The following is a 12810-nucleotide window of genomic DNA, read 5'->3' as shown; positions in this document are numbered from 1 at the left end:
AAAAAAAAAATGCAGTAGTCATTTAATTATTGCATATGCCCTGGAGTAAGCCATAACTATTGTAATGCATCCATTTTCTGTAACATCCCAGTAAGAAAAACATTTTTTTCCTTATACGGACTTTATATTGAAGATGTCTTTGACAAGCTCTAATCTGATCGTTGTGCGCATGGGCGTTATACCAGGGATTTGGGAGAGTCAACCACGTCTTCAGCGCCAGAGAATCTGAATCGTTTTAGCCAATCGGTTCGTTCGGACGGTTCGTTTTAATGAACTGATTCACAACCGAGTCAGCACTCTAAAGCGTTCCAAAGTTTCCGCGTGGAATTTTACTTTCTTTTCTGTCATAAAATTGTTGTTTAACATTGTTTATTATTAGGTTATATAGTTGCATGTGGCAAATGTTGTTATCAAACTATTATTAATATCAACATCAATTTGTTAACGGCAATCTGAATTCAAAAGCATTCCCAATAAGTTTCCGCATGGAATTGTACTTTATTTTTGGCATATAATCGCATATAAGCACTTTTTGTAAATTATTAGAAGTTATAGCTGCATCAACTGTTGTATTAACCTTTATTTTTAATAAATTTACATCTATAATAAACAGCCGGTTAAAATAATGCTATTTCTTCACTGTGTTACTGTCACATATAATAATATTGCTCCAGTCTCACTTTTACCCTTAATACAAACTCGTACAGTCCGGTGTTCTACAAACGCTTCGCGAATCGATTCGACCGAGTCTTTAAAATGATTCTGTTGTTCACAAGAACGAGTCGTTCATGAATCGGGCATCACAATCAGCGTCGTATAACGGGATCTGTGACTCGACAGGGCGATGGCTCGGACACTACACCGAGACAAAATAAAGCTGGACACGGAAAACCACTGCACTCCATCGCACCGTGTTTAATAAGCGCGTGACTGACAGCGAGCGCGCGGCCGGCGGTCCGGTGACGTCAGAGGAGCGGCTGTCCTCTCATTGTCTGTAAAACCGCTCGTTTTCGTCACTTATACCTGATTTAAACGCGTCCACGTGACTTCTGTGTTCTCCGCGGTCGCGTGCTACATTTAAATGTGTAATCTAAGATCAAATCCTGTTTGTTTGTGATCTGACACGCTGTTTGTGTATAAATCAGATGGGAGTCAGTCTGGTGCTACTGTAAGCTGTGATCAGAAGATACGTGCTTTATAACGTGTTGTGTTTGCACTGCATGCTGTCAGAACTAGTATGCTGCTTGATATATGTTGACAGAGCTGCGGCTGGGGGTCAGATTGTGTCCGGACACCCCAGCCATCCCCCCGAGGGCCGTGGCTCTGCTGGACCCAGAGGTCAGAAGGGGCCCAGGGGTTTCTAGGGGCCCACAGCAATTTCCTAATCGTGCTTTTAAGAAGGTCCCAGAATTCCTATCTCCGGCCGGGTAGTGGGCTGTCCATGCCGGTGTCCTGCTGCGGGACCGTCCATCACGGCTCCTCTCCGAGGAGGATCATCCAGAAGAAGCCGGGAATCAGGACTTGTTTGAGTCAGCCGTGTTCTTCTGTTGGACTGAGGATGCTGCGGACCGCTCTAAGTCTGGAGCGAGACGAGGAGCAGGAGGACGAAGGAGAAGACCTGAGGGATGGTGGGATCCCGTTCATTATTAACAGGGGGGGTCTGCCCATAAACGAGGAGACCTGGGAGCAGATGTGGCGGCACGTGGCCCGCATCCACCCGGATGGAGAAGCAGTGGCCAGGAGGATACGGGGAACCAGCGACCTCCCCAAGGTACAGCTTCACAATGAGAAACCTGCCCAAACACCCGGTGGGTGTTCTTCTGGGAGGCCTTTCCCATGTTAAAACAAAAAATAATGCACTTAAAGTGCTCTGGTTTCACTCATAAACTTTGTACCTAGTATGCAAAAAATTATTTTTTAGTACTTCTTAACAACATCTCAACTCTGCTATTTGGGGACACCATGAATATGAACTAAAATGTGTCACTATCTCTGTATTTAAAACATGTATTTAGTAACTGCTTGTAGAAACCATCTTTCAGTGGTGACTTTTTTTTTTTTTTTTTTAAATACAGAGATAGTATGTTAAAAGCGCATTTTAGTGCATATTCACGGTTTCCTGAAATAGCACAGTTGAGATATTCTGAAGAGTATCTTAAGTACTAAAGAATAATTTTTAGCATACGAAGTAACAACTAGTATTTGAAAATAGAGCACTTTAAGTATTGATAAAGAACATAGATCTATAGGTCTTGGGAAAATTTACTTTTGAAGTAATGTGTTACAATATTGACTTACTCCCTAAAAAAAGTAACTAATTATGTTACTTAGTTACTTTTTATGGAAAGTAGTGTGCTAGTTACTTTTGAGTTATTTATTAAATCTGGGCAGGGCTTACTTGTTTGTTTTTAATATAAAAAGATCTTCTTTTACAAATATAAAAACCTTTTCACATCAACAGTTAAGTGAATGTGCCTCAGACTGAAGGAAATGTGAATTCACGTCTGAACAGTAGATCACACTGCTTAAACTAATCACGTGAAGAATATGATGCAGGAGAAGAAAGTTCAACAATATTCAGCCATACAGTAACTAAAATACAAATACATAATTTTTGCTTATTAGTATGGTTGAACTGGATCATCGAAGGTCAGGAAAAAAAAGATTAATAAAATGACAACTAACTTTTTGCACTGGTGAGCCTTTTCTTAGGTGCACCAGAACAAAAGTTAAACCAGCTGGCCACACTCTCTCTAGCAGCACAGTCTTCCAGACTTGGCCCCTCTCCACTGATTCTGATCAGATCTTCACTGTGTGTGAATGAAGGGATGCTCTAGTGTCTGATTTGAACAGCTAAACACTGCGTAAACAGCTTATACTACAGTTTCAGCTATTAAAATAATTCAGTTTTGTATGTAATAGCAAAGTGATTGTTTAATTTCATTTTCTTTATTTTTTTTATTATTAAGTTAATTTAAGGAGAAAAGAAAAAAAAACGTTTGGAGCATTTTTTTTTTTACTTTTTATTTATTTATTTATTTATTTTATAACGACCAAGCGGCCAGCGGCAAATAGTGAGCTTATGTTTGATCAATTTAGCCTTTCAAATCATCACGACTTGCCTAAAATAAAATGTATAAATATAAAAGAGTTCAAGCATATAACAATGTTTAAACGTTAGACCCAGATAAATGTGCGCTATATCCAATAGACGCTTCAGGACATGGAGACACCAGCATGATCACTTGCATTATTTTTCAGTAGATACACCGTCATTTTTGCTCATACAGGTAAGAGTAATGCATCATTTGTAACTGCAAAGGGTCTACTTTTTTTGTGTGCACTCACAACATCAGCAAAACATTGTGCTTTTATAAAATAAAGAAAACAAACATGATGCGCTTTATGCAGCTCTTCTTTAACAGGAGTAAATAAATGAACCGAAACTCAGTGAATGCATGCCTCACAGACATAATAAATGTGTCTATTGAAAGGTTTAAATGATTACTTAACAAAATAAAACAAATCGAAAACAAAAAACTTTAAGATGTTTTTCTCATGGCCATTTAAATACAGACCTCATTGAAAACGTTTTAGAAATATTTCAGACAAAGGATACAATGAGGTTTTGTTTAAGAAGCTCCAGTGCTGTTGTCATGCTGCTGAAGCAAAAGAGACGCAACAAATACCAAGACATCTGTAATTCATGATCCTATTCTTACTCTTACATTACATCTCTGCGGCGATGATGAAGTTCACATCACCCTCCAACAAAAGTTTGTCAATGTCAATGTCCAAGACTAATGTTATATAGAAGACTAATGTCCTGACACCTTCTTGTCCCATTTAGATACTTGTTAGTCACCTCAAGGGGTTTTTACTTAGGTATTTAATGTTGTGGAATATATATTAAATATCTTGAGCTTATGTTCACCACAGACCATATTTAAGGCATTTAACCCATAACCCATTTAAAAAAAAAAAAAAAACGAAAACAAATCAACTTAAGGACGATGGAACCAGAAGTGCTAAAATTAGAACTCATTTCTGGGTTTTGGCCTATAACAATACCTCATCCCTGCAGCACTCTATTAGTGCTATCAGTGATATATCCCAGCAGTTTGAAGTCTGCTTTCCGTCTGTCTTACTGGCTTTATTTCTTTAATTCGTCCCCTGTGGAATGATCAGAGCAGATGCATCTAATCAATATCCAATGAGTTCAGCCGAACCCAGATCCAGTCCGTTACTGCTCCGCTGATATATAAATACTCTAAATATAAAAGTTTCTTTATTGGCAATTTTTGAATCCATGAAACACCTTTTACATCCATGGAATCTTTCCATTGCACAAAAAGGTTCTTCACACTAAGAAATAAGTGGTTCTTAAAGGTTCTTTGGGAAACTATTATTCTTTGTTATTCTATGGCATCACCGTGAAAAACAGCTTTTGAAACCTATATAGTCTATTACCATCCTTTCACACTGAATCAAGGACTGATCAGCTTGGACTATATATCATGGTCTGTCATTAAATAACATGAGTGTGATGTCTCTGTCCAGCTGTTTACTCTTCTTTAACCCTGTAGATACCAGTACCAAGTGTGCCTACATTCCAGCCCAACAGCAGTATTCCCCAGCGTCTGGAAGCCATACAGAGATACATCAGGGACTTGCAGTATCCTTTCTTTCACACTCGTCTGTCAGGAGGGACATCGATGTGCTGACGTTGTTCCTCATTGTTACTGTATGCTGAATGAACTTTATAATGTCTGTAAATTGTTCATTACTGCAGTATCACACTGGTCCAGACTCTATCATGAACACTGGTCATGAACTGATGCTGTAGATCATTTTAAAGAAATAGTTCACCCAAACTAGTTTGGTGGTTTATGCTACCAAACTCCAAAAAGAACAAAGAAAAAAGTTAAAAGCATAAACTATAACTCGTCAGGAAGTCATGATTTAAAAAACATGACTTTTTTTTAATAGAATAGTTTATTGATCATTCCTCCGCTGAGGAACAGTGAAAGTAAAGCTTCTGGAAACAAACGCTCCTCAAAAGATCCTGAGGATCAGATTTGAGACTCTAAAACATGATTGATGGAGAATCAAGTAAAGCTGAGCTGCTTCAGTCCAGGAAGAGTTCATCTGGAGATATTACTGACCTTATTCTGACCTTTACTGGATCACAATCACTCAAGATTTGACAGCAAAAACACATGGTTTCAGTGAACAGAGACTTTGGGTTTGGCGATTGTTGTCCATTACATTTTTTTCGAGTGATTTCAGCTCATTTTTATGTTGTAGGCAGATGGAATTTAGGCCACAAGAGCTCAGTGTTTTTCACTCTGATGATGATGACAGCTGAAATATCAGAAAATGTCAAGAACAATGAAACATTGTGTGTGCTGTTGGTTTGGCCCAATGTTTGACACAATGATTTGTTACATGACATTTTTCTCTGTATATATATTCAGAAATTCTCATGATATATTTCACTCATAATATAGGTTATTTTCTGTAAACTTTGATATATTGGGTGACTTTATATAGTGCATTGTTTGTCTCCTGACAGTGTTCTGTGCTTAACGTTGTCTGTCAGATACAATCACACTGGAACACAGTTTTTTGAGATCAAGAAGATCAGGCCACTCACAGCGTAAGACCTGTCCACACATCTGTCTACTTTCATAAAGCTTTATCCTTCAATTAAAGCAAACTCCTGCTGTTAGCTTACGAAATTCAGTACTTTCAATTATTATTATTATTATTATTATTATTAATAGACCTTTTTGGGAGAATATTTTTTAGTAATTTTAATTTTCATCTTTTAAAATATAATTTGCATACAGACTCTTGTTGCATAATTACCTACAATGTGTTTTTCAGATTGATGGACATTGCCAAGGAAATGACAAGAGAATCTCTACCAATTAAATGTTTGGAAGCCGTTATCCTCGGAATGTATCCTTTACTTGAACTGGATTGTTCAAATCTTAACATTTTAATAACATATACATAGTCCATATGAAAAGTGTAATACTGTAGCTGCACTCATACGAGTTGTGTTTGTGGTTGGTTCAGTCTAGCTTTGAAGTTCTCCATCGTTCAATAACAGCTGCTTCAGATGTGTAATTCAGAAACAATCTGGACTGAAAGTGCTGCTTAAACTGTTCGGATCAAAGTGAAATTATCAAATTATATTTTGGTTTTGATAGAAGCTTTTGCTGTAGCATTTTCAACCAGCTGATCTTGTTTATTACTAAAGGACATCCAGCAAGTAATGCATTGCAATCGTCTGGTCTTATGGATTTATTTATTCTTTTTTTTTTTTTGACAATAATGTTTATATGTTTTACATGTTTATATGTATTCTTATACAAAATACACTCAACTAACTTCTACATACAGAGTATTTAGTAAATACAGAGCCACTGAATAAATATAGAGTTGTTTCCCATTAAAATCCCATTTTCATGAAATGAAAACAACAGAGGACATAATACAGAGCCTTGTGGCACTCCATACTTAATTTGTGTTAGTTTTGACAGTTCATTTTTCACAAAAAGTGGTAGCAATAAGACAAACATCTTAATGCTTGTTCACAAATGTTAATATAATACTCTAATCTGTCCAAGAGAATGGCATGATCTTTGGTGTCAAAGGCAGCGATTGAATTGTATAAGAAATGAGATGAAATCCCAATCAGGTTATAAAATTAACTTGTAACTCTGACAAGTTCAGTCTTTGTGCTATGGCTAAATTCTGATCTAAACTAAAAATGTCTGACATAAATGGAAAATTTGAGATGGGTGTATAATTAACTTATGTTTACTTGTTGATCAAAATAAGTTCAGAATCCCGTTCAGTCTTTCAGTAATCTTCTTAACATTTTAGTGACATAAAGAAGGATGAAGGATTTCTTGGGTGTCCTGAAGATGTCCAGAATTAAGGGCTTAGACAGATTTGTAAAGATTATTGCCTGCTGGGTCCAGAAAAGTGCTCTGTCAGACCGTCTTAAATGGTACAGGCAGAATAAAGACTAAACTAGATAAAACAGAAGGAGAGAAAACTTTCTGAGATGGTGATTATATCGTTTTTAAATATGTAGCCTAAAATGTTTATTAATTTGTAATTGGACACTGATGGAAGGCTTGTTTTATTTTTTAAATGAAACCTATGGATAAATCTTTCTCATTTACATCAGCATGCATTTAGAAATTAGATTTTCATTTCATGCCGACTTTAACACTCCCTCTCTACACAGCTGTCTATTGTATATATTACCACTCACTCCCTTAACACAGCTGATGCTTCAGTTACCTCACCAACAGCATGCCGACTGTCGAGCGGTTTCCTCTCAGCTTTAAAACGCAATTCTCAGGGAGTCATTTTCGTCACATTGTGCTTGGTGTCCACAGTGGCGGTCGCTTTGGTGCTCTGGGCATCAGCCGCCGCGAGGATTTGATGTACAAACCGCTGGAGTACAAAACACTCACGGACCTCCTTCAAGAGTTCCAGGTGGCTTATCGGAGATACTGGCACACACTGTGCAAGGTCAAGATCGGTCATTATGTGTCACACGACCCACACAGTGTGGAGCAGATTGAGTGGAAGCATTCGGTGCTGGATGTGGACAAGCTGTCCAAAGAAGAGCTGAGGAAAGAGTTGGAGAGACACACTCGGGATATGAGGTTGAAGGTACGGATGATACGCCTACGGTTAAATCATAATACTGCTGACAGTACCAAATTGTGTGTAGAAACAAAGGTGCTATCAGTAATTTTGTAAAGAATACCTCACAGAAAATTTACCTGACTGGTATCAGAAAAAGTATTATTTACAAACAGGTTTCTCAAACACTTGTATCGCACTTCTCTAGGTTGTCTTGTCAGTCAATTCCTAATCTATCTAAATCTAATGATAGTTTGTGACTTGACCAGTCTTACGTGTTGAGAAGGCAAAACAGTAACAAATTTTAGAGATATTGCAAGGTGATACTATGCTGTATTTGCCAGCACGCTCAGAAAAATAAACTGCATTAAAGAGTTAGACCGTTGTTAGACATGATAATTAAATACAATGACGTGATAATTGGCCCTCGCTGATGCAGTCTAGATCTCAAAGTGTATCTTTTGAAAAATTTCTGAAAACAAGTATCTCTGTCTTACCTTTATTTAGTGGTAAAATGTTCTGTGAATTACAGCAGGTTTGTAATAGATTTGGGGATATCTGGCACAAACGAAAGAGAGTTTCCTGTCATCTGCCTAATTGATAAATCAGACATTCGAACTGCCACAGTATTTAAAATAAGACCTAGAACCAGTCATGTTGGTTAAAGTTTTAAGATACAACTTGTCACCGAGCATTTAAAATACATTTTGGGTAAATGCAAAATGGATCCAACACAGAGCCTTGTGGCATTCCATACTCAGTTTGCGTTAGATTTGACTGTTCCTCTTCATGCAAACTTCTTAATTCTTGTCCACAAATGCAAAATGTAATTCTCTAATCTGTCCAAGAGAATGACATGATCTTTGGTGTCAAAGGCAGCACTAAAATAAAGTATTACTAGACAAGATTTGTACACTTATTTAGTGACACTAGACACTTATTTAGTGATATCTGCCAGGTAGCATAAACATTTTACGCTAATGTTTAATTTGGTGCTAATCTTCCACCACTTCCTTCCAAACCTTCCAAACACAACCAGGACATCCCACTGCCATTTTGTTAGAAGATTTACTTTCACTGGATCTTCCCAAGCCTCCAAAACCTCACATCATTTGAGGAGTTTTTATTTCTTCATCTCTCAATCATCTTTTTATTGGAGATATAGTGTGACCACTGATATTTAGATCATTTTATGTCAGTATCTGCTGTACTGTTATAAAGATCTCATTAATTTACATTGCAAGCATCACAATTTAATCTCAATTAACTAAATTGCATATTTATTTTACCCCGTTTTCTCCATATTCTCATTATATCAGACTATATGACCCATAAATGCCTGATGGATCAAATGTGATACTAAAACAAAAAACAAACAACACATGAAGATGGATTTTTTTTTTTTATTATTGTCTAAAGGTTCAATAAACTGTTCCATTTCAAATAATTAGATTGTTTCATGTCTTATGTTGATAATCACACCACATGCGTTGAGTTTAATGGTTGACTGAGGTCTGTGTTTCAGATTGGTAAAGCTGCTCCACCATCACCGCCTAAAGACAGGAAGAAGGATATGGGATCTCCTCTGAGGACCCCATGCAGTCCGATGCGCAAGAACAGCCAAAGCGACAGACGGTACTTACAGATCAAACACAACACTGATACAGCTACAACACAACATCTGACAAACAGGTGGTGCTGTTTTTACAGGTCATCAGTGGAGAAGCGGTCCGGGCCAGCAGGGCCCGCGGCTGATTTGAACGGATACCAGATCAGGGTCTGAGAGACTGACGAGACAAAGGCCGAAACACAGCCGTGAGAGGATGAAGATGTGTGTTCACTTGAAGATGTATCGTGCTACACAGAATGTGTTCACTTATAAGGGTAGACATGAACACCTTCTCTAATCGTTCATTCAGTAGAATAGCCACATTATGAACAATGCATCATATATTCATTTCAATACTTTTCATATTTAATCTGTAAATACAATGCAAGTTAACCTTTAACTCTACTAGAGGATAGCCTGTAGTCCATTTTTTGGGCCTTGGATCAGTTTTTGGACTGCAATGATTTTCTGGCTCAGTATTTTTGCCTTGTTTTCTGGTATAGTCTTTACATTTCTAAATCATTCAAGATACTTTTTATTTTGAAGCAAAACAACTTAATTTTGAGTCTTGTTTTCTTTGGGGAAAAAAAGGAAGTAGAAAGTATTTGCTGGAAACAAGAAAAAAATATGTGTCACTGGTGTCAAATGTTTAGATTTATTGTTTTGAGCCTCTAGTAAATATTTCTTGATAGAAAAATGTTTAGATCATTTTAATGGAAAACAGTACAAAAAAGACAATTTTCATGCTCTTAATCTAGCTTCCCTTTTTAATGCAGTTTATTTTTCTGAGCGTGCTGGCAAATATGTGTTTGTTTTGAAGAAACACTTCTTTTTGATGCGCTTCTCAGAAAACAAGACTCAGTTTCATTTAGTTTCTAGAGTACACCAAGGCTCGAAATTGGGACCATTTTGGCCACATATGCTCCCATAATTTAATCAGTGCGACCTCAAAATATATGCACTTTGATTTAAGTGGTTTATGAAAGACATCTGTAATTTTCTCTCTTCTTCAGTCGTGGTAGTTAGCTCCATGCCACCTGACAGCGGTAATCAGTGACTAGGTGATTGACAGCTAATATTAACCAATATAAAATCTGCATTAAAGTTAAGGATGTAAAGATGAAATATGTTAATATATCATTTGTAGTTGTGGTGCTCATTCATTTTTGGTGGGTGCTTCGAAATCTTTAAAGTTGGGAGCACCAATGCTAACAAGTAAAAAAGTTAATTTCGAGCCCTGTAAACGCATCTTGATATTTGAATATTTAGATATTTGCACTGGAAAACAAGACAAAAATACAGAAGATATATATATATATTAGAGGTGGGGCATAGATTAATTTTTTTAATCTAGATTCATCTCACTGTGATCTTGAAATTAATCTAGATTAATGTAGATTAAAATGGCTCAGTCGAATTCTGCCGAAGGCATTCAGAATATGTGTGTTACCCAAATAAAATTGACAAACAGTAAGTCTTTGAGAAGGGGTTTATCAAGCTAGGTGGTGCATTAGAAAAGGGGCTCATCTCCTGTTTCCAAAATGCATCACAAAGTGCTTGAAAAAGCTGTAAACACATTGCACGAGGTGCAAACAACCTTACGCCTGTTTCACACCAATGTTTAAGTTTTTTTCAAGTTTGTAGGTGTCCAGGTACAGAAACCAAATAATTAAATGTAAAATAGCACTGGATAGTCTTCAATGTAAAAATGAAATATACAATCAAACCTACATTTATTCAGACACCTTCAACATTTCTCACATTATTACAGTTTTGCTATATATATCAAAAATTATATCTGGTGTCTGAATAATTTTGGGTTTGACTGTTAAAACTACAAAGTAATTTAGTCAAGAGCAGTGAGTGATTTTCATTTTCTTGGATTAACATTACAGCAGCCAGTAGCTAAATTAGGCGCGGTCACTTTAAGAGACGACGAACGCATCCAATATAATACACATCCCATTTTTTCATCAACCGTTTACTTTCACTTAAGAAATAACTCACAGTTTTTTCGAGCATAATTTCCAAGGTGGATATTTTGACATAGTTTTTATGTATTTGTCGGCACAAGAGCAAAAATAAGCAAATTCGATGTTCAAGTGTTTTGAGACGCCTCTCTCTGCGTGAGCCCTGAACACCAGAACACCGCGAGTACTGAATTTGGCTCTTTCACATCTTTTTGTTTGTTCAAACTGCGATTTGTATTTGTTCGTTCAGGTGCAGGAGGGACTTCGAGGAGAACTTCGCAGAAGAGAGCTCGGTTCAGTGTCGCTGTCCGTGATACGCGGCTCTCTCTCTCGTGCGCACCGAACACAGTGTGCGAGTAACCAGCTCTGTTCAGCTTTTCCACGTCTTGTGTTTGGATGCTTTAATGTTTAAATCGACAAGCGGTAAGGCGTAAAAACACGTGAAAAAGACAAGCTTTCGTGACGATGCGCAGCAGTGGCCCGTCAACTGTCCTGAGCATCTTTTTAGGCTGACCTCAGCCAGTCGGTTATATAAAATATCAAGGTGAAAGTCATCATAGCTGCTTAGTATAGACCCAGCTCCCAACCCAACTTTGAGAATAGATTAACGGCCATATTTTTTTTATCGCCCGATAAGAGTCTCGCTGCGTTAACGCCGATAACGGCCCACCACTAATATATATATATATATATACACATATATATTTTTTTTTTTGTAGTGTTGCAATCCTCCCCGACACACTTTTTGCACTTATAGTATAGACATTTCTTATTTAGTCATCAGGTTTCATGAGTAATTCCAGCCTGAACTACAACAGAGCAAATATTTGGCTTTGAAAGAGCAAAAGCACTCCCACTGGTGATTCTGATGGCTTCAGTACTGATCATGATACCACTTTAATGGACATGCGTGTATGTAAATGATGTTGCAGATCAGAATATACAGGGTTCAGTAGTTATGAATGCAGCCCTCGCTCCCTGTAGGTTTAGAATTTTTTTTTAACTCTTGAAAGACTGGATGCTTAATTATACACATCCAAGTTTTTAAAGTCAACATGAAATTGACTTGAATTCATGTTCCTGCCCTTAAATATTTCATCATTGCATCATATGCTAGAGAAATAGCCTAAATGTTTGTCTTTATAATCTTTCATCAAAATATGACATGCTCCTCCCCTGATGTCACGTTCTCATAATGACCAACCAACTATCATTCATTGATTTCTCTGTTGAATACCTCGTAATGTGCTGTGACTGTGAGCATCATTTCATGTTGACTTTAGGAGTAGCGTGGTGTAGACATGTAACAGTCTGTTTCATTAGCAGATGTTCTCCTACAGTAGACACACACTTGTTGTGAGACACTATGAAGTGCACTAGTGTGATTCTGATGTGTGCAGAAGACACTGATGCTGGTGCTGTTAAACGTTCTTCATTAGAACTGCATCCTGCCACATGATTCACTAACTGTGTGTGATTAACAGATGTTGCTGTTGTTGATTTTTCACTCTGACGTCACGGCACTGAATGTCTTTCAAACACTCACTGGCTCTTTTG

At 37.3% G+C, this 12810-nt stretch overlaps 1 protein-coding gene across 1 annotated transcript; it reads left to right on the top strand.

Annotated features, from left to right (window-relative positions):
* Positions 1-773: 773 nt before the first annotated feature.
* Positions 774-9976, top strand: vash1 (vasohibin 1). Its single transcript, XM_059520923.1, has 7 exons — positions 774-1771; positions 4587-4675; positions 5603-5659; positions 5890-5964; positions 7320-7701; positions 9200-9309; positions 9385-9976. The coding sequence occupies exons 1-7, from the start codon at positions 1442-1444 to the stop codon at positions 9455-9457; spliced, it is 1116 nt and encodes a 371-aa protein (XP_059376906.1). The 5' UTR covers positions 774-1441; the 3' UTR covers positions 9458-9976.
* The last annotated feature ends 2834 nt before the right edge of the window (positions 9977-12810 follow it).

Source organism: Carassius carassius, chromosome 32 (genome assembly GCF_963082965.1).
Source record: "Carassius carassius chromosome 32, fCarCar2.1, whole genome shotgun sequence".
NCBI lineage: Eukaryota > Metazoa > Chordata > Actinopteri > Cypriniformes > Cyprinidae > Carassius > Carassius carassius.
This window is presented reverse-complemented; position numbering and strand designations above follow the sequence as displayed.